This window comes from Lethenteron reissneri, chromosome 31, assembly GCF_015708825.2.
Source record: "Lethenteron reissneri isolate LAM-NWPU_2019-01 chromosome 31, ASM1570882v1, whole genome shotgun sequence".
In the NCBI taxonomy this organism is placed as follows: domain Eukaryota; kingdom Metazoa; phylum Chordata; class Hyperoartia; order Petromyzontiformes; family Petromyzontidae; genus Lethenteron; species Lethenteron reissneri.
In genome coordinates, this window is record NC_083809.1 from 12,651,461 (window position 1) to 12,677,828 (window position 26,368).

The 26,368-nt window shown below is 48.0% G+C and overlaps 1 protein-coding gene across 1 annotated transcript in view; it reads left to right on the forward strand.

Annotated features, from left to right (window-relative positions):
- The first annotated feature begins 1,392 nt into the window (after positions 1-1,392).
- The window catches only part of LOC133349818 (serine/threonine-protein kinase OSR1-like), a 35,538-nt gene continuing 10,562 nt past the window's right edge, over positions 1,393-26,368 (forward strand). Inside the window, exons 1-15 of the mRNA XM_061563605.1 lie at positions 1,393-1,558; positions 3,996-4,108; positions 4,228-4,336; positions 5,732-5,873; positions 5,973-6,028; positions 6,643-6,752; positions 9,728-9,829; positions 11,793-11,926; positions 12,741-12,789; positions 15,425-15,490; positions 17,922-18,044; positions 22,992-23,027; positions 23,633-23,794; positions 25,038-25,108; positions 25,234-25,286. Coding sequence (XP_061419589.1) covers positions 1,477-1,558; positions 3,996-4,108; positions 4,228-4,336; positions 5,732-5,873; positions 5,973-6,028; positions 6,643-6,752; positions 9,728-9,829; positions 11,793-11,926; positions 12,741-12,789; positions 15,425-15,490; positions 17,922-18,044; positions 22,992-23,027; positions 23,633-23,794; positions 25,038-25,108; positions 25,234-25,286 — 1,408 coding nt within the window. The 5' untranslated portion in view covers positions 1,393-1,476. The remainder of the gene's footprint in view (positions 1,559-3,995; positions 4,109-4,227; positions 4,337-5,731; positions 5,874-5,972; positions 6,029-6,642; positions 6,753-9,727; positions 9,830-11,792; positions 11,927-12,740; positions 12,790-15,424; positions 15,491-17,921; positions 18,045-22,991; positions 23,028-23,632; positions 23,795-25,037; positions 25,109-25,233; positions 25,287-26,368) is intronic.

The following is a 26,368-nucleotide window of genomic DNA, read 5'->3' on the forward strand; positions in this document are numbered from 1 at the left end:
GGCTCCCTTTTTCCCCAGTATTTTGTACTTAAGTTGCTTTATATAACGGACCCCTTACAATGGCGGAGCCAGGATTTTCAGGTAGGGGGGGGGGGCAACCCCTCCAGCAATGAAAAATGAAAGGAGTTGTTCGTAAGGACTTGTCCCTTGCTTTTTATTTGACGCGTGTGCGGCGATGGCGCAGCCATCGATCGAGGGTCGAATTTGAACCGTGTGTGATCGGCATAGCGCTCGCTGAAGGTGAATGCCTTCAGGGAGGTCGTGTACTGTTTTCGCAACTGTGCACAAGTCATTTATAACTGCTTTGCCGTTACTTATTGCCAATTATGACTCATCTCATAGAATCCCTGCCACAATAATATGCTACACAGTGGTAGTGGGGGTCGTAAAATTCCGATTTATCTATATATAAAAGGGAAATTTGTGAATGTGTGTGTTCGAAATGTTTAGCATATTTCCCAACATGCAACAAACTTGAAATTTGGAATGTGGATAGCTTCCAGACTGTACACAATGCAAAAGTATAAAAATAGACTTGTATTTTAGGGGGGGGAGGCGCAATAATGGATATATTTTTCACGGCAAGTGAGCGGTGACGTCACATCTGTGATGTCACCCGCATGGGGCAGCCTCACGCAGTGTGCCTGCTGACGTCACGCATCCCCCCACCCTCCGGGTGGGGAGGGGCTGGGTGGGGAGGGTGGGGAGGGGCTGGGTGGGGAGGGTGGGGAGGGGCTGGGTGGGGAGGGTGGGGAGGGGCTGGGTGGGGAGGGTGGGGCTGGGTGGGGGGTGGGGCTGGGTGGGGAGGGGCTGGTCACCCCGTGGTGCCCTTATAAAACTCAACGCTTAACCTACTCACGCCGGCTTGTGCCCGCCCTCACAGTCGGGCATATTTGCGGAATACACCACGCCGCCGTTGACCCTGGCCATTGACCGAGCAACCCAACGTTCCTACCAGCTCCCTCCGCAGGAATGTGTTCCAAGGCAAGAATCCAAGTCTCGGGCGAAGCCGGGTAGTAAATCGAGTTACTAATAAACCCCAATGATCCAATCGAAATCCCTAATTTCGATCGGATCATTGGGGGGGCATGTGCCCCCCCCCCCCACCACTGGCTCCGCTCGTGACCCCTTAGGTTTTGTGAATTGATACTGATATATTAATTTGACCCTATCTCTCAGAGAAGATGCATTGTTCTCTGAAGTTCACAGTTTTGGCCTGGTTGGTGTTAAACTTGGTCCAACACACACGGCTCCCCTGCGGTGGTGGGAACGCTGCACCACGTGACGCGAGGCCTTGGGATCTGAGGGGCGGGGCTGCGGGTGGAGGGGCGGGGCCATCAGTTGAGCGGAGCAACGGAGGGGCGGGGTGATGGAGGGGGCGGGGCTTTGTGTTGAGGGCCGCTGATTAAAGGGCGGGGCCGCGGGTGGAGGCAGAGGGGCGGACCCCGCCCCCCGTCTCAGCTCGTCATCATCATCATGGCGGAAGAGGGCGGCGGCGGTGGCGGTGCCGCGGCGTGGACGAACGCTCGGGATGACTACGAGTTGCAGGAGGTCATCGGTACGAGCCCTTTCGCCGCTACTTCTGTTGCCGCCGCTGCTGCTGTTTGTGTTGTTGTTGCCGCCGCTGTTTGTGTTGTTATTGCCGCTGCTGTTGCGGCTGCAGGGTCCTTGGAGCTGGTGGCTTGGGCGAGGCCTGGGCCTGGTGTGACTGAGACTGGGAGAGGGGAGAGAGTGCGAGAAGTGAGGGGAGAGAGGAGGAGGGGAGCGTGCGAGGGGAGATCTTGGGGAGGGGTGCGCAGACGGAAGGAGCAAGAGAGTGCGAGAAGTGGGAGTCGAGGGGTGAGTTTAGAGAGGTGAGACGGGTGGATGAGTGGGCGTGAGGTGTTGAGAGCGGGGAGAGTGAAGAGGTACGACCTCCTGTATCCCAGGCGAGGTAAGACAGGAGAAGGGCGGGGGTGCAGAGAGGTGAAACTGTGGGAGAGAGGGATTGGTTGAGAGAGGTGATGCAGAGAGATAAGCGGAGGTTTGAAAGCGATGAGCGGGGAAATAGAGAGAAAAGTGAAATAGGAGATACGGTAGAGGGGAGATGTCAAAGGGGAGAGGGGAGACGTGGAGAGTGGTTGAGCCATCACCTCTCACCCTTGCCAGGAGCCCTCGCCTGGGACCGGCCGAGTGCCTCGTTCCCACGGGCACTGCGACGCGGGCCGGACTGATGGGGAACCACAGTCCCGGGTTTAGACTCTCGCCTACCCTGCTCACTCAAGCCTATGGGCTGGGGAGAGCCATGTTAACTTCCTTTTTAACGCAAATATGAGTATACGAATGGGTTAGCTTCGGCTGTTTAAAAGCTAAAATCGTGAGTGTTCCGTTTGCTGCCGTGTGTTTGTACTAACGCGTTAAAGCAAGCGAATGGCGTCACCTGCCCCCGCCGTGAGAAGGGGCCCGTGTCAGGGCGGGCGCCCCGCGGGATCAGCTGGCCAGTTGCCGGCTCCGAGCCAGCCCGGTTCCTACCGGCGTGAAGCCACGGGGGCGCTCAGGGTTACACGCCGCTCTCCTCGTAGGGCACCGTCAAAACGATTGTGCAACACCCCTCCCTCTCCCCTCGGTGATCAAATTCCCACGACCCTCAACTCTGCCTTCCCCCGTGCAGATCTAACAACCCCCACCCCCCCTTGCACCGCGAGGAATCGGCCCAGCCCCCTTCCTCCGTGATGAAAATTCCTGCTCCTCCATGACTTCTGTCCTTCCACGACCATCCGCCCCAGATCCATCACGGGAATCAAATCCAGCTCGTGCGAGTTGCCCTGCCTACGTGACAAGGCCAGTGGTTTCTTTGAGGCTGTGCTCATCTGCCGTTCATACCCCCTAGCCGGTGATGGAAATTTTCGCGTTCCTATGGTGGGAGCAAGTGAACCTATAGTCCACCGATTAGCACGGTTGGCTACTTGGGGTGCGAAAGAAGTTTACTATACATACAACCACCGTTGGTCTTTTTTTACTTATTTTATCGACCCTAGGGAGCTGATGGTCCGAATTAACCCCCCCCCCAACCAGGATGTGAACTTGCAACCTTCTGATTATGCCCAACTCTCTTTGCTGCTGAGCCGCCTGGCCGGATTCTTGCACCATCTGTAATGGAATTGCATCTCATCTGTTTACACATTGGTACGGTAGTCACCCACGATCTTATTAATGTTTCGTAACTACATTTTGTAGTTATATTATGATCAGTAAAAGAAAAATCTGCCTGAGCTGATTTATGCAACAGGGAATTTATTATTTAACATTGATTTATGTTTGTGCAATATTTTCCATTTCACATAATTTTGGTGACCCAGGTCACTTGCAAATGAGGCGTATCCTGGTCCCTTCAGTTCTCACCTGGTTAAACACATTTTTTTTACCTGAAACTAGAACCCTTGTAAGTTATTGTCAGTCAGCCTTGTGTTGTGCAGATTGATGCTTTTCAATGTTGCACGTGCCTGGTGTGTGTGTTTAGGATGCGTTCCCATTGATCACTGTCCCTTGTTAATGCTTTCCAACTAAGATTGAATGCGTTTATGCAGTAGCGCTATCCGTCTTTAACTTAGAGCACGAAAACACACACATGATAGAACACAAACTAAACTTTAACCGTACTAAACTATTCAGGACTAACCATATTTAGCACCATTTATCAAAGGCTTGCACAACACACTTTGCAAATATGTCAACACATTTATCCCTGTTGGCTCCATACTGGCCATTAAATACTGAAGACTAAATCGGGATTGGAGAGCGTTACACAATGCATGTGAGTATTTTGCCCAGTGTCTATAAAATGTGTGCTTTGTGGATACATTTCTCCTGCCATAGTAATGTGGCATTTTCACTCCTGAGTCGGGGCTGTAAACAGGAGGATGAACACCAATGCTACAATGCTCTGATGACTGGGAACTCTCCCTGACTTGTATCCGTGCGTACGCATTATTTATCCAAATTTTGTCTCGGTTCAGGCAGCGGCGCCACTGCCGTCGTGCAGGCCGCCATGTGTGTCCCGCGGAAAGAGAGAGTCGCAATCAAACGCATCAACCTGGAGAAGTGCCAGACCAGCATGGACGAGCTCCTGGTGAGTCTGCTCACCTCGCTGCTTACCTCGCCACTCGCTTCACCCCCTGCTGTCCGGCGCTCTCATGGTCGCTGCTCGGCGTCCGGATTTCCATTCTAACCCATGACCTCCCATTTCAGAAAGAGATCCAGGCGATGAGCCAGTGCAACCATCCCAACGTGGTGAGCTACTACACGTCGTTCGTGGTGAAAGAGGAGCTGTGGCTGGTGATGCGGCTGCTGAGTGGAGGTATGGCCACCGCTGCACCTTGAGATCCACTTGGTATTCCCTCGGACTTTCTACAGCAGGATGGTCGCAGTGCAGCTTGCATTCGATTCCCGACTCCGCATCTTTCTGCATGGCGTTTATATGTTTTCCGCCTTTTCTGCAGCATGAGAGTGTGTGAGTTCGTGTGTGGAGTGGTGCTGGCCACCCACCCCCTCGTGTGCCGTGCCGGCTTCCATTGGTGCCCGCTAACAGTACTTTCCAAATCACTTTATTAAGACTATATTGGGGATCTTTGTGTTTTAGAGTTTGTTTCCCCCTGTTATACATGGGTTTTCTCCTTGGTTCTCCAGTTTCCTCCCAGAACTGAAAAACACTAACTGGTAATGCCCAAACATCTGAATGCTAAAACATTTCTTGAAAATTACTCGATTTGGATCACATACAAAGCAGCATAGCCTCCTTCTGCAAGCAAGCTTAATAATAAAAATTTAACCCGTAAAAACAAAGTTTTTCACTATAAATCCTTTATATGCGTGGCGGCTAGAGTCCTCTCGTCTTCTGGCTTGAGATGGCTGCCACCTATGGGTCAGATTATTGTCTGCCAGTATTAAGCAATTGGTAATTAAACATTTAATTTGTTTTCCCTAAACAGTGTAAAATTTTGGAAAAAAAATTTCACGAACATTAATTGTCTCGCACAACGAGTCTGTGTGCAAAATGTCAGCTCGATTGGATCACGGGAAGTGGGTTAAAAAATGACCGAAAGATTTGCATGGTCGTAAGCAAGCAAGCACGCAAGCAAGCAAGCGAACTTAATATAAAGGATTTAAAAATACTTGCACCCATTCTGTACAGTCGTCATATCAAGGGTGAAGAGGATGCTGATCACCCATTCCCAGTCTGTACTGTGATAAGGTAGCTACTGTGTGCTGTCAGGACATGAGGGTTGCTGTGTGTGTGTGTGTGATGAAATGTGTGTCCTGGGTGATGGTTTGTGTGTGGTATGCGGTGTGTCTGCGTGATGGGGTTGTGTTCTGTGTGTGATGTTATGTGCACCTAGCCTGACACTGGCGCTGTAGTGACGTCACTGTCATTTAGTGGCAAATGCCAGCTGTTGTTAATTAGTGTGATGTGGTGTATCCTGGGTGTGTCATATAGGAGGTGTGTTGATTGCAGGGAGTGAACCTGAGGTAGACAGTATTGTCCTGTGTACATAATTTAGTTGGCTGTGCTGTGTATGTGTGTGGTTATGGCTGGGACATCCTGTTCTCATGACACTGTACCAACCCACACTGAGCAGCATGGCGAAATATGGGTTAATAACCCCTACGAACTGCACGGCATAGCGAGCCCCTCATCCAGCAGTGGATTGAAGAGGGCTGTATGTGAGCATGAATGTTTCAATGATTGTTTCAGGTTCCATGCTGGACATGATAAAGCACATTGTTCAGAAGGGCGAACATAAATCAGGAGTGTTGGAGGAACCCGTCATCGCCTCGATCTTGAAGGAGGTTCTCGAAGGCTTGGACTACCTCCATCGCAATGGGCAGATCCACAGGTATTGTGATACCTGCCACCTGCACGCTCTTCTCTAAAGTGATTGAAAGACTTGTTTATGTGATCTACACAGTCTTAAGCCTGTGTGTTTTGGGAGCAGGGATGTGAAGGCAGGAAACATCCTTTTGGGTGAGGACGGCACCATTCAAATTGCAGGTAAATGGCTTCATGTGAGTAACTGGCACTTTTGTGGCATAAACATGAGTAACTCGAGACGAGCTGCATGTGCACCATAAATCAAAGCCTGCATGTGCACTGTAAATCAAAGCCCACATGTGTTTTTCATTGAAGATTTGTTGTCTGAGGTGGCCTGCACTGACGCAAGGGCAGAGAACTTGGCTAATCGCGTGTGCTTCTCAGCGTTGGCAGCACCCGCGGTGCCTTGCCAGTGACGCCGTTGAATTGGCCCCGTGTTGTTCTGTCGTCGAGCTCGCTGACTGTGACGTCCGTGCTCTCACATGAGAGTAAAGACCGGACACACGCTCTGAACCCTTCGGGGTGGTCATGTGGTCCCCGCAATGGTACTTTCGCCATTTGTTACAGAGTTTCACATTTCGAATCTGGCAGGCCGCCCTTGTTTATTACTGTAGGTGTATTAACCGTAACAAAAATACGCGTCGTCTGCTTCACTGTGGACGATAAAGATCCCTGGATGTCATTGAAAACGAGCGGGCCTTTGCATGCCGTTGTCATGGTCCTTCTGCTTTAAGAATAGCATGAATACCAAATGTACGAAGTTAATATTATTGCTAACTCTTGACTTTGGCCAGACTTTGGGGTGAGTGCGTTTCTGGCGACCGGTGGAGACGTGACGAGGAACAAGGTGCGCAAGACATTTGTGGGCACGCCCTGCTGGATGGCGCCCGAGGTCATGGAGCAGGTACGGTTGTGATCCCTGCCGCCCCCCCTCGTGCCCCCTCCTCTCCTCTCCGTGCGCAGTTGTATGGAAACTAGAGCCATTACAATCGTTATTGCTGCATAACCGGTAACCACTTTGCAAAAACCGATAAAAAAATACGAGTTTGCCGCAGCAGCTGCCATCGTGGTGGTGCGACGGTGAGCAGCGTTGGGCTTTGCAATCCAGAGGTTGCCGGTTTGATTTCATCTCCAGGCACTCCAGTTAAAACAATGGGGGCAAGCTTCTTCAATCCACTCAGCTCTGCCTCTGTTCCTGGTTACACCAGAGTTGAACGGCAGGTCTTCCAAGTGGGAGAGTAAACCAAATACTGTCTAGTGCAGACCCTTCTGCCAGCATTAGAGAGAGCAAGTGAGCAATTGCCCTGGTTGCACTTTTTTAACTGAGAAACACGGGCAACTGTACCATGTGACTTACGGAGCCATGCCTTTTGTATGGTTCGCTCGTGCCAATCGCTGAGATTCCCTTGGTTCCTGACTTGATGAAAACGCTTCCCTGCTTACTATTTATTGGTTAACACCCCTAATAGGAACATTCCTGAGACCGAAGAATAATCCGCACTGTGTCGCATGCTGCCATAGTTGTGTTGTGCCCTGGTTCTACCAACCACTGGGTTTGTTTAATCTATACTTTATCACGCTGTGCAGTGCTGGTCGGTGAAGTGAGGTAGCTGAGGATAGCTTTCACCCGCCACTGATGTTAACCATGGCTGGGAATCCAACACGGACCACAGGATTCGTAACGCAGGGGCGCTAACTGCTTTGTCACCGCTCCAGCTTTCATGATGATTGCCTCTCTTAATATTTCTGCATATGAAGTGCAGCGTTTTAAGATGGCGTGGGACCAATATAAATTAATGCATGGCACCTACTTAACCGGATTGCCCAAATGTCCCTCAGGCACGCCTTCTGGTCATGCCCAGATATTAAGAAATTCTCGACTATTATGAACTCAGTCCCTCAATTGAACAAGACTTAGTCCCTCAATTGAAACAACTCTATGGGGCCTGAAATAATATACTGTCAAGACGCCAGCATGCTTTACTGCAAACCTTTAACATCACGACTAGGAAGTCCGTCCTGGCATAATGGAGGGGACCATGAACCCTTCTTCATGGAAATGGTGGCTTGGGTACCCTCCTCCCCCTCGCGGGAACATAACACTTAAGCCACAAACTTAAAGGCAGGGGACGAGATTCGAGGTCAGATGATACCCATTCTTGTAGAGCCTCATACGAGGTGCCTATGCTTGCAGGTCAGGGGGAGGGGATAGGTGCAAGGAATGCTCCCCTCCCCCTCTATCCCTTGGAATGGACGGAAGTTAATTACTGCCTTGCGGGATTATAGAGGTTGATATGTTCACTCGGCGCGTGGAAGTTATTCCTTCCTAGGTGCTCCTCCCTTAACTTTTTCCATTTCCGCCCTCCTCCCACCTTCTTCCCCCTGCGCCCTCTACTGCCTTAAATTATTTTCCCCTACCATCCCCTCACTACACAAATACAAATTCCACGCTCATTGGGGCAGTGAGCCCAATCTCCTCGCTTCTCGAAGTTCTGGGGCATAGAGTTTGAGACTTATGTCCGTAAAAGTTCTGTACCCCCCTCCCCTACATCGTGGTTCGTGCTCTGCATTGTGCTCCTACTGAAATATATATTTTTAAAAGATGGCATGGCACCATTACAAATGAATTATTTGTGTTAATGAATTGTCAAAAGTAACCGATGAGGCTATTTTACACATGTTCTACAACTTCCCTGCTATGGCTAAGGTTAATTTTGTGCAACGGGCAAAAGTTTTTGAGACCGGGATAGGATATAATTTGCAAGCGTGACCCCTGGGTCACCAAAATGACAAACACAAATAAAATAAAGCACCGCAATGTACAGCTCGCAATGGTGTGAAATCGTAAACTCCCTGAAGTGCAAGTCACCTCGGGCAGATTATCCCTGGACTGATCATAGCTCGTTACAAATTAAATTACAGAAACCTTTAACAGATATTGGGTGACCTGTACTCATATGTAAAATAGACGAGGATATATGCCACATACAATTGTACGTGAAGTTATCGTAGAGGATCGACGGTATTGTGATTTGGATGGTAGAGTAACCAAGCACGTTTGCGAAGCATTGAAATTCATGACGTTTTAGGCATTTACAATGAAGTGAAAACTGTTTGTGTTTTTCTATCCTTGGCACAATGCACGGCCGTGCTGTGGGAACTTAGATATTGAGGGTTTTGGTCGGGAGTAAACTCTTTTGGTAGGGACAATGTTGTGTGACAGATAAACCTAACTAGATACATTACAGCAGCAGTGGCTAACGTGTGCATCCCGAGCCACGGGTGGATGACAATATATTATTGTTGTGGATCTTAGGACAATTCGGAACAAACAGGAAAAGCAGGCAACAATTATCGTTGCTTGCTTTCCACAAAGATAAATCCTTAATTCTTTGGGTCTTTCGGAAAAGTCACGTTGATAGGTTACCCAAGGAATATGAATTCCTGCAGTCATGAAAGCTTTAAGTCAAGATTTAACAATCCCTAACTAAAGAATGAATGCATTACAAACAATAACTTCTTCCAATAGATGGCGCTAATGCTCCCTAGTATATTGCAGGGTTAAATGTGTGTGATTTTTGGTAGTGTTTCTGGCAGTTCGCGGAGCGCATTCAGATTCACTAGAATGGTACCCGGTGCTTTGTGTATTCGCCATCACTGCATTACACATTTTTTGAATTACTAGTTGATAATCGTCATTCTCAAGTGGGAAGAATTTATTGACCTGTATCAACATTTTAAGATGAGGAGAGGTCCTGGAGCTTGAGTGTAGCTTTGTGTGATGCTATCTGTGGTTCGACACCTGATTCCGATTGCGTTATGCCATGGCTTGCACGGGACGCATTGTGTTTATGGGTGTTGTTGCTGCCCTGTGAATAGGTGCGAGGCTATGATTTCAAGGCAGACATCTGGAGTTTTGGCATCACCGCCATCGAGCTGGCATCCGGGGCTGCCCCATACCACAAGTACCCACCTATGAAGGTAAACAGGCACCTATTACTACCGCTTGTTTACCCTGCTGAATGCCTTGCTGAATCTCAAGACCTTATTTCAGGATAGGCCTTCAGTTGTTCACAATAGGGGGCAATATTATTGTGTGGGATCCAAATTGAGTTATTTGCAGGTAAATCTTCAGCATTGGGATGTTTGGCCAATAGCAGTTACATTGTGTGGGTTTTATTTTTTGCTAATGCAGAAAACAGGAGGACGTGGAGGAAATGCATACAGAACAGGGGGAGAACACACGCGTAAATGCATCCAAGTCGGCAATCAAAACCAGGGCCTTGTTTACTGCGAGGCATGAGTTTTTTTACCACTTCTCCACCCTGACGCCCAGCCTCGGATCGTAACTCTCACTGGCAGGACACCAGAACAAAATGTGGCTCTCGAAGAGCTGTGCACTTGGAGCTCTGCCTGTGGAAACTGCCCGACCAGGTTCTGAGTCGGCACATTGTCAGCTGCTTGAGGACATCGGATGTTGCCCATTGTGGGGTTTCGTTTTTACACAATTGCTGCGTTTAGGCACAAAGCCACAAAACATAATGCAGCCAGCAACAAACAGCACTGTCAAAGTTGTAATAGATAAGTGTAACACGTGTATTGAATCGAGCAAGGCTAATTTTGTTAGAAGTTGGGGCGGGGGAAATAGACGACGATGGAAGATAATTCCAGAGTGGAGCAGTGTAAGAGAAGAAGCGGAAATAAAAGTGAGGTGACCTGCAGTGTGGTGAGTGGGCAAATGAGTGGGTGAGCAAGTGAGTGAGCGGTTCATTTTTAAATCCTTTATATTAAGTTCGCATGCTTGCTTGCTTGCTTGCGTGCTTGCGTGCTTGCTTGCTGCTTACGACCGTGCAAATCTTTCGGTCGTTTTTTAACCCACTTCCCGTGATCCAATCGAGCTGACATTTTCCACACAGACTCGTTGTGCCAGACAATTAATGTTTGTGCAAAAAAATTCCCAAAATGTTACACTTTTTAGGCAAAAAAAAAATATTTTACATATATTCAAATATAACTCATTCTTGGCTTTGGCTGAACGTCACAGTATAAGAGCCCAGAGCGTAACTCCTCCACAGGCCGTGGCGGAGTAGCGCAGTTGGTAGCGCCCTCGCTTCCTATGCCAAAGGTCGTGGGATCGATCCCCGCGTCCTCCACAGGCGAATATTTTTTTAAATCCTTTATATTAAGTTCGCTGCCACGCATATAAAGGATTTATAGTGAAAAACTTTGTTTTTACGGGTTATACTTATTTTAAATCCTTTATATTAAGTTCGCTTGCTTGCTTGCGGGCTTGCATGCTTGCTTGCTTACGACCGTGCAAATCTTTCGGTCGTTTTTTAACCCACTTCCCGTGATCCAATCGAGCTGACATTTTGCACACAGACTCGTTGTGCGAGACAATTAATGTTCGTGAAAATTTTTTTCCTAAATTTTACACTGTTTAGGGAAAACAAATTAAATATTTAATTACCAATTGCTTAATACTGGCAGACAATCATCTGACCCATAGGTGGCAGCCATCTCAAGCCAGAGGACGAGAGGACTCTAGCCGCCACGCATATAAAGGATTTATAGTGAAAAACTTTGTTTTTACGGGTTATACTTATTGAGTGATCGGGTGAGTGGGTGGGTGTTTTTTTGTTGTGACCTGCACTGTGGTGGTGAAACAGTGTGATATGTGAGATGAAACTATCATTGTCCGGTTGACCCGAGCCCTCAACTTGGGTGGAGGAAACGATGAGTGAAGTTCACGCAAACAGTAACCATGGAAGTAGCCATAGCAGAGTGATAAGGCGGTGACTGACTGCCATTGAGCAAGTAACTGAGTGAATCGGGGCCCGATCGTCAATCAACATGATTGCATTGCATGGCCGTAGAGTCTGCGTTTACCATGGGCATTTTGATGGTGTGCATCCTGGACCAACAATCTGTAATATTTGTCCAGGTCCTGATGCTGACTCTGCAGAATGATCCGCCCACCCTGGAAACTGGCGTTGAGGACAAGGAGATGGTTAAAAAGTATGGGAAGTCCTTCAGAAAGCTGATTTCCCAGTGCTTACAGAAGGACCCTGCTAAAAGGTGAGTTGGTGGAGGCCGTAGTCCACACGCTAATATCAAAGCCATTTTTTGCTAAAATGAGCATTGAGGCATTGGTGCTCATTTCCTGTTTGCAGGCTTGAGGAAGTGGTGGAAATTCCATATTCCTATGGCAGTGGTGAGTCTGTGTAGGACAACTGCCGTTGATTTTCCCACAAAGTGGTCGTTATTTTATCAACCCTATAGGGAGGATGGGCTGAGTCATCTCCCAACCAGGAGTTGAACTCGTGACCTTCCAATTGCGAGCCACTCGCTCGATTGCCGAGCCACCAGTTGCCTGATTGTGAGGGTGCGTGTTTGATTGTGGGTTGTTTTAAGTAATGTGAGGAGCGGTAGTGTATCGGTTAGCGCACTGCGCTATGAACCCAGTCATGGGCCTCCCCTAGGTCGACTCGGCCGGAAATGAGTACTTGGTGGTGCGGTGTAAACATCGCCACTGGGAAGACAAAGGCGGTCAGGCATGGTGCTGGCCACCCACCACCTCGTGTGCTGTGTGCTGGCTTTCATAGGTGCTTGCGAACAGCACTTGCCTCAACAGTCTGTTAAGGCTCTACGGGTGATCTTTGTCTTTGATTGACATAATGAATGTGATTATTGTTGTGGTGCGGTGTTTGTCTTGCAAAACTCCATTCTCCCCCTGCTTGAGTCATAGGTTTCTGACCGAGGCAGGCTCTCGACCGCCAAATGAAACTCAGCCTCGTGGCGACGTGGTTCGGGCTGCATTCACTGCACTGGGGAAGGCCGCACTGTGACGTGTTTGTGTGTGTGTGTGCTCCCACCCGTGTGCTTTCTGCAGACCCACGGCAGCTGAGCTACTCAAGAGCAAGTTCTTCCAGAAAGCAAAGGTGAGCTTCAACTGCCCTGGTTCGTGTGACCAAGCTTGTGAATGATTGGTGTTCGATAAGGGGCCATGTTGTAATATTGTTCGGTTTAACGGAGCGATTCCACGCTCAAATAGCATCGAAGCTGGTGCTATTCGTGCTGAGCCAGTTGTGAAACTTTTTGCATTCTTAAAATGAGGGTGAGTATATCCAGAGGACAACCACGTTTCACCTCCCCCACAGAGTGGTGTTCATATCAACCCTGGAAGGATGATGGTCTGAGTCAACCCCCAACCAGGAATGAACTCACAACATATAAATAAACAATAAAACATCAATTCATTGGCTTTAAATACAGTAAAACCTCTTTGCTGATTTTTCTTTCATAAAATTAGATTATTCGCTATTTCACAGTTCTCTACCGGTTTCACTTTTGTGCCTTTTCCCTTTGGCTATTCGCGATTTAGCAGCATCCGCATCATGGTGAAGGGATACCTATACTTTTGCAGTACAGTAGCGAAATGTGGCCCATGTGCCGCCATCCACATGGCCGAAGTTTTTGCGCTTCAAGTGCCCTATTTTTTTGTGTTTTTTTTTTTTTTCCATCGTGTGGTCTAAGTATTCAGTGAGTGGAAGAAGTGAGAACGAGAGGTAAAAGACAAAGAGAAGGTGATGAGTTTAGCTCAAAGATGGAGTTGTTGGATAGACTTGCTCGTGGTGATGTTCCGTTGTCTGCTGTTGGTGCCATTGTGTGGTGGTAGACGAGTCAACAGTGCGATTTGTAGAGAGACACGAGGGCAATCGGAGGAAAGAGTGGCGGCAAGTGTAACGATGACTGCCAAAGTAGAATGATCATCGTCACGTCCCCATCATTCTAGGCAAATAATACTTCCAGATTGAGTGTAATTTATTGATGTGTTATGTATTAAATATATTTGGATTATTCTGTTTAAACATTGATGTTTTTTATGTGTACAAGATTATTGTTATGAAACATTTTTATTTTCTCCCATTTCGATTTAAAGCTTTCGTGACTGCAGGGATTCATCTTCTTGGTTCTTTCGGTAAAGTCACGTAGAAGGGAAGTAATAAAATAATAAAAATAAAACACAATAAAATTATTCTCATGACGTTTCGGCCACAACGCAAGCAGCCGTCCTCAGGTGAAAACCAGGTCTGTCGAGGGGACAGAGTCTGAATGAAACAGCACACGAGCTTGGAGCATATATATAAGCTGGGCGCCTAGACAAAGGAATTTGCATATCAAGAGGAATTTAGCATATTTATGGGAAATGCAGGAATGTGATTAGTACTACATATGCATGTGCATTATGCAGGATTAACAGCATCAAAGGGAGAGGATATGGGAAATGCAGGTATGTGAATAGTGCTAATTTCAGCATCAAAGGGAGGGGATACGGGTAGCATTAATAAAGGGAAGGAGTGTTAATTACTGCAGCTACATACTATTAACACTCCTTCCCTTTATTAATGCTACCCCTATCCCCTCCCTTTGATGCTGAATTAGCACTATTCACATACCTGCATTTCCCATATCCTCTCCCTTTGATGCTGTTAATCCTGCATAATGCACATGCATATGTAGTACTAGTCACATTCCTGCATTTCCCATAAATATGCTACATTCCTCTTGATATGCAAATTCCTTTGTCTAGGCACCCAGCTTATATATATGCTCCAAGCTCGTGTGCTGTTTCATTCAGACTCTGTCGCCTCGACAGACCTGGTTTTCACCTGAGGACGGCTGCTTGCGTTGTGGCCGAAACGTCGTGAGAATTATTTAATTGTGTTTTATTTTTATTATTTTATTATTTCTTTTCTACGTGACTTTACCGAAAGAACCAAGAAGATTTCTCCCATTTGTTCAATCGGACACGGGAACCGAATCCCACCCCCCTTTCCCCGCATATAAACATAGCAGCTACATTAGCAAATTCTACTTTCATGCAGATTTTCAATAACCTAACCCTCATGGATGTCGAGGCTTGACTATTGGCCTGGAGCTGATGGGCCAGTTGATTTATGTATTTGTGGAGACGCAGGAGGGAGTACTGCTCATTTATCCTTTTACCCAGGACGCTGCACAGTGATGCAATGAATGTGTGTCACGGTGTTGAGTTTTGCATTGAACAGGGCCCCATCATTTAGATGGCGTGCTCTCGCCAGTAATACCTGGAAAACCTTGCAGCATTTGTATAAGAAGCCTGACTGCTGATGAGATCCAGAAAGCCGAAACCGCTCCAGAGTTTGCTTGCTTAAACAAATGCTGCTGGATAATATTGTCATAGAAGGCTGAAAGGGTGACCGACTAAACACATACATTTTATCTTAATGTGGAGACGCGGAACATAATTTTTCTTGGACATTACAAAACCCGACGAGCCTGTGTCCAAGCGTAGGCTATTTGAGCTGTTACTGAATAATAATAATGAGAATAATCATGTTATTTTTATGTTCCACTAAATGTAACCGTGCACTCACCTGTGTGCTTGCCTTTATCCTCAACTGAGTCCTTATCTGTGTGCTCACCTAAGACCTCACCTGCTTACGTAATGGATATTTAATTGCTATCGCACTGAGCTCAGGGGAAAGGGATTGACGTTGTTTTCACTGCGATTTGTAATGTTGTGCTTCTCAGAATAAGGAATACCTGGCGGAGAAGCTGTTGCACAAAGCTCCGACAATCACCCAGAGGTCCAAGAAGGTATCTTAATCACGGTCTCCATTCATGCCCTTTCCTGCTGCTGGAATTATAATAATTACATTTTAACATAGCGGCGTCATTCATGCAAATTGCATCTCAAGATGCCGTAGAATTTGTGACGTGTGCAATTTTCGCACAGAGGCGAGGGAAACCACAGACAAGCGCTTGGGAAGGCAGCCAGAGCTGCCGCTAGCATTCGCTGCTCAATCTCTGTGGACCTATCCTGGGATGTTTGGCCACCTCCCATTAAGTTGCCGAGTGCTGTTACATTTCCCCCTTCCAAAACCGCACCACTGGTCTTTCATGCCAGTGTGGCTGGGGGCCCCATATCAGGCTGGTTCAATACACATTGCGTATCAGTGCTGGGGGAGGCCACGTTACGGTTGTCGGCACCGAATTTGGAGTTGACTGAATTAACTCCCAAGTATGGAAGTGTGGAGGTGGTTTGAATGAATGGCGCTGCGCTGCACAGTGCCCAAGCTCACTTTCTTGAAACGGAGAAGCTGCCCCATGTGAAACCGAGCTCCGTGCTCTGAGCCGGCTATAGAAACAAAGGAATGGCATTGAATGTTATTTGTAGAAGTGCAACCCTTTGTCAGACCATTTCTGGATGCGCTTTTGAGATCCTAGGATGGAATGCGCATTTTTTATTTTAATTATTATTGTGAGCCCCCCCACCACACCTTGTAGGTCGTGGGGGTGGTTTTCACTTTGTGGGGGGCAGTTGTGCCGTAGTTGGCGTGCTGTGCTGACTCACCCGGCAACTCCAGTTCGGTTGCAGCTCTTGACCGATAACAGTGACGGATATCTGAACAGGTCCTGGGTCTCCCTAGATCAACTCCACCTCAAAGGAGTACCTGGTGCGATGTTTAAACACCATTGGGGAGTCAAAGGCTGCCGGGCGTGAGGTTCGCCACCCCCTCGTGCTTTACCAGCCCTCACAGGCACTCGCGAATAGCTCTTGCCCCATCAGTCTGCCAAGGCTATTGGGGGGTAGGGATCTTTGTCTCTGTACTTTACTAGGCTAGTCGGTGTGGGTTTGAAGAGTGGCATAGAAGTACAAAATCAAGTATTTTGCTGTTCTCTGCTGCCCACCAACTAACCCCACAAGCCTGTATCACCTGGAACAACAGGTTAACCCAAATACTATCCAGATTCAACCCATTCCTGACCTGGGCACCTTTATTTGTGGAATTTGTATGTTCTCTCCCTGTTATGCGTGAGTTTTATCGGGGTTCTCCAATTCCCTCCAAAGATAAAAATATAACCCAACCCCACTGTCATTGATGTTAGCCATACATCCCAATGCATGTTCCTCCAGAAAAAAGAGTTTCCAACTCTGCAAGGCTTTTCTGGGTAAATAGTAAACCTGTTTAGCTTCTGAGGTCTAATGACATGGGGTGTTCCAGGTTATTGGTCAGGGCGTGGGTGGCCAGCATATGCACCTATGTGTTTATTGTAGACCAACACGTGCACAGTCTTCAGAGTAAAACCACAAACCCAGAAAGCCTCGCTGAGTCTCAAGACGCTCTTTCATGAGGCCCCTGCCAAGTCTGGCAGTAGGGGGGCAATGTTTCTGCTGTGTATGTGATCTAAATTGAATATTTTTCAGGTAATTTTGCAGTTGTGGGATGATTTGGCCAATACTGGTTACAACATTGGGTGTGTGGGTTTAGCTGTGGGAGGAAACCAGAGAGCCCGGAGGAAATGAATGCAGAATGGGCATGTACACACTGGGTAAGTTCCTCCGTATAGCCTTAAAAGGTGAAGCTAGTTGTAATTACTGGCGAAATGTCTCAGATTGTAAATGTTGTGGCTTGGCTCTCCAACACACCAGTGTGCTGTACTCGTGACGAATTGGCATGTTCTGTTTACCTGACAACCCTTACTAGTTGGCTGTGTTGGGTGGTGCGGGTTTTAATGACACATTTATATATTTACGCGGTCTAACCCAAAAAAAACTTATGGAAGCCTTTAAAGACTGTTAGAATAACTGCTGTTGCAGAGCACCTATGAAGGCTGGCACAGCACATGAGGGCGTGGGTGGCCAGCATCACACCCAGCTGCCTTTGTCTCCCTAGTGGCAATGTTTACACACAACACGAGGTACTCATTTGAGGCCGAGTCAACCTAGGGAAAGTCCAGGACTGGTTCGGATAATTGTCACCGGTGTTGACCATGAGCAGGAATCGGGCTTGGGTTGCTGGGTTCATCGCGCTGTGGGATAACTACTGCGCCACCGCTCCCAGCCCTCCGAGCACTCCACACTCTACAGTACAGAGGGTGAAGACATAATCCCCACACAGAAAGACACCTCAACCGGAAATATTATCAAGGCGCTTGTTGCTGTGAGGCAGCACGAGTATGACCAACCTGCTTCTTGCTTCTGCCAGACGTGTGGTGTAGCCGGTGCTCTTTCCCGCTCTGTCAGGTGCGCCGCGTCCCGGGATCCAGCGGACACCTTCACAAGACAGAGGACGGCGGCTGGGAGTGGAGTGACAACGAGCTGGACGAGGAGAGCGAGGAGGGGCAGGCGGCCACCATCCAGGAGCGGGTGGGTGCCACCACAGCCCAGCACAGGCTTGGTCCTTCTCTGAGCTAAGAGGAGGAGGAAGCTCCTTGCTGTGCAGTTAACGGATTCTTTCGGTGAAGTCACGTAGGTAGAGAAATAATAAAAAAAATTATAATAGATCACGACGTTTCGATCGCCGCACAAGCAATTGTCTTCAGGTGGGAGAGAGAAACAGGCTGCTGAAACAAGTTCTTTCTATAGAGCCGGAAGGGGGGCGGTTGCCGCATCGGGCAAGAAGGTAGTGGCTAGAGATTGTGCCTAAGCGAGTGGGAAATCCAAAGATGGGAACCGAGATGGGGGGGGGGGGGGAAGGGAGTAAGTTGTGGTTGATGCACCTCCACGACGACAAAGAGCTGAGGAGGTGGCCATTGTTTTGTGAGAGATGAGCATGTCAATGTGTAGTGACGGTATATCCGCCACTAGGGGGCTAGAACGCTGAACAGGGTGAAGGAAAGGCAGCGTTGAACAGGGTGATAGGAAAGGCGCGGAGATGATTGAGGGTCGAGTGTAATGACGGTATATCCGCGACTAGGGGGATAGAGCGCGCAACAGGAGACGCACAGACGGAGAGACGCACAGACGGAGAGACGCGCAGACGGAGAGACGCGCAGACGGAGAGACGCGCAGACGGAGAGACGCGCAGACGGAGAGACGCGCAGACGGAGAGACGCGCAGACGGAGAGACGCGCAGACGGAGAGACGCGCAGACGGAGAGACGCGCAGACGGAGAGACGCGCAGACGGAGAGACGCGCAGACGGAGAGACGCGCAGACGGAGAGACGCGCAGACGGAGAGACGCGCAGACGGAGAGACGCGCAGACGGAGAGACGCGCAGACGGAGAGACGCGCAGACGGAGAGACGCGCAGACGGAGAGACGCGCAGACGGAGAGACGCGCAGACGGAGAGACGCGCAGACGGAGAGACGCGCAGACGGAGAGACGCGCAGACGGAGAGACGCGCAGACGGAGAGACGCGCAGACGGAGAGACGCGCAGACGGAGAGACGCTCAGACGGAGAGACGCTCAGACGGAGAGACGCTCAGACGGAGAGACGCTCAGACGGAGAGACGCGCAGACGGAGAGACGCGCAGACGGAGAGACGCGCAGACGGAGAGACGCGCAGACGGAGAGACGCGCAGACGGAGAGACGCGCAGACGGAGAGACGCGCAGACGGAGAGACGCGCAGACGGAGAGACGCGCAGACGGAGAGACGCGCAGACGGAGAGACGCGCAGACGGAGAGACGCGCAGACGGAGAGACGCACAGACGGAGAGACGCACAGACGGAGAGACGCACAGACGGAGAGACGCACAGACGGAGAGACGCACAGACGGAGAGACGCACAGACGGAGAGACGCACAGACGGAGAGACGCACAGACGGAGAGACGCACAGACGGAGAGACGCACAGACGGAGAGACGCACAGACGGAGAGACGCACAGACGGAGAGACGCACAGACGGAGAGACGCACAGACGGAGAGACGCACAGACGGAGAGACGCACAGACGGAGAGACGCACAGACGGAGAGACGCACAGACGGAGAGACGCACAGACGGAGAGACGCACAGACGGAGAGACGCACAGACGGAGAGACGCACAGACGGAGAGACGCACAGACGGAGAGACGCACAGACGGTTATAGTCTGATAAAAAAAACGAGAGCCACCGCCACATCGAGGGAAAGGGGGCAACGTTTGCTTTGTTAGTGAGACATTTAGCCTGTTAAAGTAAAGACATTTAACTTGGTAATGTAACTCAGAGAGTCGGAAATAACTGCTGACAATGGCAGGTAGGATGGCGATCGAAACGTCGTGATCTATTATTATTGTTTTTCTACTTGCGTGACTTTACCGAAAGAACCAAAGTGTATGGATTCCTGCAGTCATGAAAGCTTCAAATCATAACGGATGTTACGCAATAGTAATTGTGTTAATTTGTATTTGCATATTCTTAGGTTTTTTTGGTAAAGTCACGTAGGTAAAACATCAAAATTTATAAAAATAAATAAAATAAAACAAAAATCACGACGTTTCGGAGGCAACACAAGTCTCCGTCATCAGGTGGGACCGTCACAGCCGGATTAGCTGCATCAAGTGAGGCAATGATTCAAGATGTAATCCCTTAAAAAAGCAAGTTGAGGGGGAGGAGAGGGGGGGGGGAGCTAATCAGAATGTGGTAGCCAATGAATGGAACGTATCGGGAGGGAGGGGGGGCGGGGCTCAAAGACGGCACGGAGTACCAACGTACAACGCATCGGGAGGGCGAGGGGGGGGCGGGGCCACCTGATGACGGAGACTTGTGTTGCCTCCGAAACGTCGTGATTTTTGTTTTATTTTATTTATTTTTATTAATTTTGATGTTTTACCTACGTGACTTTACCGAAAAAACCTAAGAATATGAATCCTTGCAGTCACGAAAGCTTCAAATCTAGAATTGGTATTTGCACCTTGCTAATAGCGCTGTGTTTAAAGAGATTCTGCAGTAGTTGTGCAGTTGTGGGTGATGCTACTGTGTATTAAGATCACCTGTGCAATTATAAATTATTTTCTCTAATTTGTACAGCGACGCTGGCACACGTTGGCCTACTCAAATGATGTCACGGGATCATTAATGGCCACTGAAGCAGGCGGCGTTTGTTTGTTCACACACACACACCATAGTAATGACCAGGGCGGCCTGCCGGATTTAAACCGCGAGCCTTCTCGGCAAGCAACGAACACGCTACTGCCGGGCCCTGCCATCGCCCCATGAATAGCGACGGAGCGTTGGGCCCCAAGCAGCATGCGGGGCCCTGCATTGATAGAACAACAGTGGTGAACCAAACATTAGTGAGATTTCAATCCCAATGAGCATAAGTGAGAATTCATCTCTCATTCCTATCTTATCTGCATTTTTCTTATCTTATTTCACGACATCTAGCCTTTGTCTACTTATCACTCATACAATTACATCTCTTAACTTTATCTTCTCTCAGCTAACTACATCTTTTGTCCACATTTCTCTTGTCTGACTGCATCTTGTCTATTGTCTATCTGAAAGGGTTGGAGCACAAAAATACATTCTGCTTAGGGGGGGCCCCCAATGGTCTAGCACCATGACTGCTGCAGCCAATCGGTAACCTGAACCCTCTACCCCACCTACTTTCCGTCTCCTTTAACCCGTCTCTATTGACGTGTATGTCGTTTTACCGCACCGTTCATTGGGCCTGTTACCACACTACTTGGGCTCCAAACGTGATCGTGGTTGGTGGCAGCAGTGTGTGACCCCCTCTGCTGGGAGGGTCGTGGTAGTGCATGTGCCTGGAAGTTGATCTCACTGCCACACGAGGGCTGACACGGATGGTGCAGCGCAAATGCTGCCGTGGCGTGGAGTGACGTCACATCCTTGGGGATTCGTGTCACGAGATCGGTTTCTCGGCCAAAGTTTGAACACGAAAGGGAGGTTTTTGGTTCCCTCCCAGCCAATTGGAAGTAAAGGATAAATTTAGGTTTTACATTTAAGGTGCGAGTTACAAACGTGTTCTGTTTACGCATTTGAGTATGAGATGAAAATAAAAAAACTTAATTTTTGGCAGCTACGAGTTAAGGTTATTCGATATTTTAACATGTTAAACACTTTGTACATGTGACAATTGAATTTGGCTGTCGGGTAATGGAGGGTCTTATGACACAGATGTGGTCAGATTGATTGTGTGCCATAACCCATGAATCAATAATGATTTATATTTGATCTTTGTTAACCTTGCTCAAGGCTGCATGGTCCACTTTGCTGTGCAGACGCTCTCCTATGAGCCAGATGGGGCACACGCTGCTTTAATCCGCCAAGTGTCAGAGGCAAAACGTGACTCGTCTCGCAGCGCCATTCAAGAATAAATTCCTTCTTGTAATTGTGGTGAATTTTAGCACTTCTCGTGGCTGTCAATCATATGAACTCCTAAAGTATAATGCATGAGATTCCAAAAACGCTGGTTCATACACATGTGGCTTTATGCGTGCGACGTGCGTTTTATAGCTTCGTATAATTTCACCACAAATACAGTCTTGTTTTCGACTGTGAAATTTGGCCTGAAACTGATGCAGTCTGCCAGCTCTCCAGCAGTGGCGAGACATTGGATTGTGATTATGATAGTGAGCTGTTGATGTGGTCCTTCATTGTCCCATGTGTTTGTTCAAGACACCGCTCTAACTTGAAAGATGCTCTGCTGTGCTGTTCTGAGCTAGGCTCGTTCCCCAAGCCTTGGCCAAGAATGTTCTTGTCAAGCAGCTACGTTAATGACTGATGTGGTGGGGTTTGTTTACACGGTGATGTGGAGGAAATTAGTTACAATATTTATTGTGTTCAATACAGCCTTGACACATGGACCCATTTATTAGGAGAGTTGATGCTATTTAAAAATGTAAAAATATTCTACTTTTGGTCAAATATGTTTTTAGATTTATAAATAACATTGTTACTTGTTAAAATGTAAGTAATTTTTTTCTAACTACGTGATAACTCAAGAGGTCAGGATAATTTTACTTTGCAAGAGTCACCTGGGGTATGAGCCTGCCAGTATGGGTGCTGATTGCTATTTATAATCCAAATTGAGTATTTATCGGTGTCATTTTCGCATTTGACAAATTTGGACCGTGACACCGGTACACGATGGTCTACTCTTTTGCGAATGACATCGGGGCATCTTTAACATCCACTGTGAAGAAAGACGGAGTGTAATATTATGGTTCTTACACCCGCCGTAATAACCAGGGTGACCACTGGATTCGAACCTCGAACTTCTGCAATGAGCGGCGAACGTGTTTCCATTGGGGCACGCCACCCACCCTGCAGTAAGGAGAAACAAAAACATGATTTAAAATAAAAAAGTGTGTCAAATGTGCGCTTGATGTTGATGACATATCTGACTGCTCTTTTTATTTACATTTACAGTCCCCGCGAGTAAAGGAACCGGAGTTGAGTTTGGAGGTACGTGACTCCGTTTTAAATGTTTACATGTTTAGTGTGGCCCATGGAAACCCCGTGAGATATATTACTGTCCTTCCATGGATAGCCTGCCAAAGCCAGACAGCCTTGCTCCACATGGAAAATTTGTGTTGGGCCAACACTGATGGACGCAATCTCAAATTGCCTTGTGCATAAAGCCCTTTGGGCCATTTACAAGGGCCGCTTGTGTTCGCTGGGCTGCACGGCCAGCGCCAGTGTGTCGACTTGCACGTGTCATATGTGCACACGTTTCTTTACATATACACAGAGGCTCTTGTCTGGTACACACATGGGTACGTGTGTGTTCCATGCATTCCTCTGCCTATATGTATGCATGTTCTTGCGTGTGTGCAAATGCGCTGGTGTCTACATTAGTATGTGTGCTTATGTGCACACGCATGTTGTAAGAGAAGTGTTGTGACCTTCAGTGTGACAGTTGAACACAGTATGGATGAGATAAAATGGTTTGGTTAACCAGAATCCTCAACATGAATAGAGGAATCGGTGAGCGAAGTTAATGGGAACAGAAGCCATGACCGTAGTGCGATTTGAGATGCGAGACAACCAACGCAGGCTCTCTGTTGCAGGGAACGATGAACAACATCACTGTCGCGGAGCACGCCCCGGCCTCCCAGCCGGGCAGCGACGGCCCGGCCGCCCTCCTCACCGTCCCCACAGCTCTCCCTCCCGGCACGGCCGCCCCTCCTGCCGCCACGAACGCGGCAGACGCCACAGGGGGAACGTCAACGGTATGCTTCGAATGCAGCGATAGTAAAGTCTTGTATTCACTTGGGAAGGCATCACTGAGGCTCAAGACATTTTTCATGAGCAATCCTACGCTGGGGATATTTGGCCAAAAAAAAACAGACCGTATGGCTCCTTTCCAAAATATGGCTTTTCGCACAATATGAAAGGATGTTTTTCACACCGGATCCAATCAGTCACACAGCCGTCTGGGAGTGCATTATTTCGGTGGCATTGATTCATTACAATCAACCTTTGGACCGGGTTTTAACAGTGTCTGATCAGCATAGGCTTGAGCCAATGCTGATGGACTGCCAGATGTTTATAGGCAAGGATCCTAGCTGTAAGATATGGGTCCTAGTTCACACACAAAACTATCGTGTGGATTTTATACACGTGTGTTCTTTTTCAAAGACCGTTTTGCACTTGTGAGCAAATCTTAATGCAGTGGAGAAATCCCTTGGATATCCGCATGGGTAGGTCGCGGAACCCAGTTGCTATACTGCCATTGCCTGGCCAACTCGCAACCCCCAGTAGGCTTGGGTCTCTAATCTTGTTTGGCCCTCAAACTCTCGCCTTCAGAGCACTGGGTTACCAGTGTGAGCCCCACCATTCTCCGTCACTGCTGTGAACACTGCAAGTAATGTTCCTGGTGGTGAACACTGGAGTTGGTGTTGATGTTAATTATTTTTGTAAAGCAAGCATTATAATTGCTTTGGTGCTAAGTTTAAATCCCCATTGTAAGGGTAAATAAATAATTGGGTAACCAAAATGACTCATCCCCATATCTGCCTCTCCGGAAAAAACTAAATGTAAGTATTTTTTACACATCAGCCTTCTAGGGAGTGCTTAATTTCAGCAGCATTCGCTCAGTACAATTCATTGTTTCATCAGGCTTCGTTTGCTTGAACCACTACTAGATGTTTATGAGCAACGTTCCTTTCTGGTGGATATGGGTTCTAGCTTGACATCAGACTACATAATATATAACGCAAAATAAATGTTACCGTAGCAGAACAATATATTGTGAATATATGTTGATGCAGTGATTGCCAATGTGATGTGCCAAGAAAGTTATTAGGAATTGAGGATAAGACAGATATGAAAACTAAGATGGTTTGAATGCTGGATTTTTTAGATAATTGTGGCAAAGGTAGCATGTACAGATGAAGTCGTGTCCAGGGCAGGGCGTGTCCAGGGCAGGGCATGTGTGGTGCAGTAATGTGAGTGGTGGTGTGTGTTGTGCAGTTGTCGCTGCACAGCACGGAGCCTTTGCCTGGGAGCGAGAGCAAGCCTGTCTCCTTGGTGCTGAGGCTCCGGTAAGGCCTACTCGAGTCGCACGCATGCAGACTGAACACTGAGTGCTTGTCACATGACAAACGACGCCTTGCTGTGTTGTTTCGATGGGTAACAGCAATCGGTGTGTGCTGTTATGTTGCCGCAGAAATTCCAAGAGAGAGTTGAACGACATCCGCTTTGAATTCACTCGTGGTAAAGGTGAGTCCCCCGCTTCTGCGTCTCGCGTTACAGCAGAATCTGTGCAACGATCATGGGGTTTGGCATACAGAAGGAAGCGATGGGAGGGGGGGGTGGGGATTGTGGTCACAACAGCAGCATTTGTGCAAGAGGAGCTCTTGACGTTTAAACGCACACTGACGCACGAGTTACTGTTGTAGCTCGTGTCGCTCTCACCCCCATGCACTGCGGCTACTGACTCCGCACACCTGTGGAGCGGTTCTGCGAAGTTCACACGTGCGTGGATGTGTTATATCTATGGGACCTTTTTGCCAGGATCAAATATGATGAAAAAATAATAGGTTTTACCCTTTATGGCAATAAAACAGGTGTTAAAATGTTCACACACCAAATAAAATAACCTTATAGCTCGACCCAAGCTATAAGTATTCTGATACTTGCATTGTCTTTGTACTGTTTGCCTTTTGGCGTTCTCTAGTCCAACACCGGTGAGACAAGGCCATAAAGAAGGCTGGCTGGTGTAGGCCAATTAGTTTTAAAGACGATGCATATATTATCAGAGCATGTGTATTTCCATGTTTTTACAAAAGTATGTGTGGTTAATGCAGACTTTATACCTTGCAAAAGCTATATATTTGGTGTTTGAACATCTTAACGGATGTATCTATACAGTGAGGGAAAAAAGTATTTGATCCCCTGCTGATTTTGTACGTTTGCCCACTGACAAAGAAATGATCAGTCTATAATTTCAATGGTAGGTTTATTTGAACAGTGAGAGACAGAATAACAACAACAAAATCCAGAAAAACGCATGTCAAAAATGTTATAATTTATTTGCATTTTAATGAGGGAAATAAGTATTTGTCCCCCTCTCAATCAGAAAGAGATTTCTGTCTCCCAGGTGTCTTTTATACAGGTAACGAGCTGAGATTAGGAGCACACTCTTAAAGGGAGTGCTCCTAATCTCAGCTTGTTACCTGTATAAAAGACACCTGTTCACAGAAGCAATCAATCAGATTCCAAACTCTCCACCATGGCCAAGACCAAAGAGCTCTCCAAGGATGTCGGGGACAAGATGGTAGACCTACACAAGGCTGGAATGA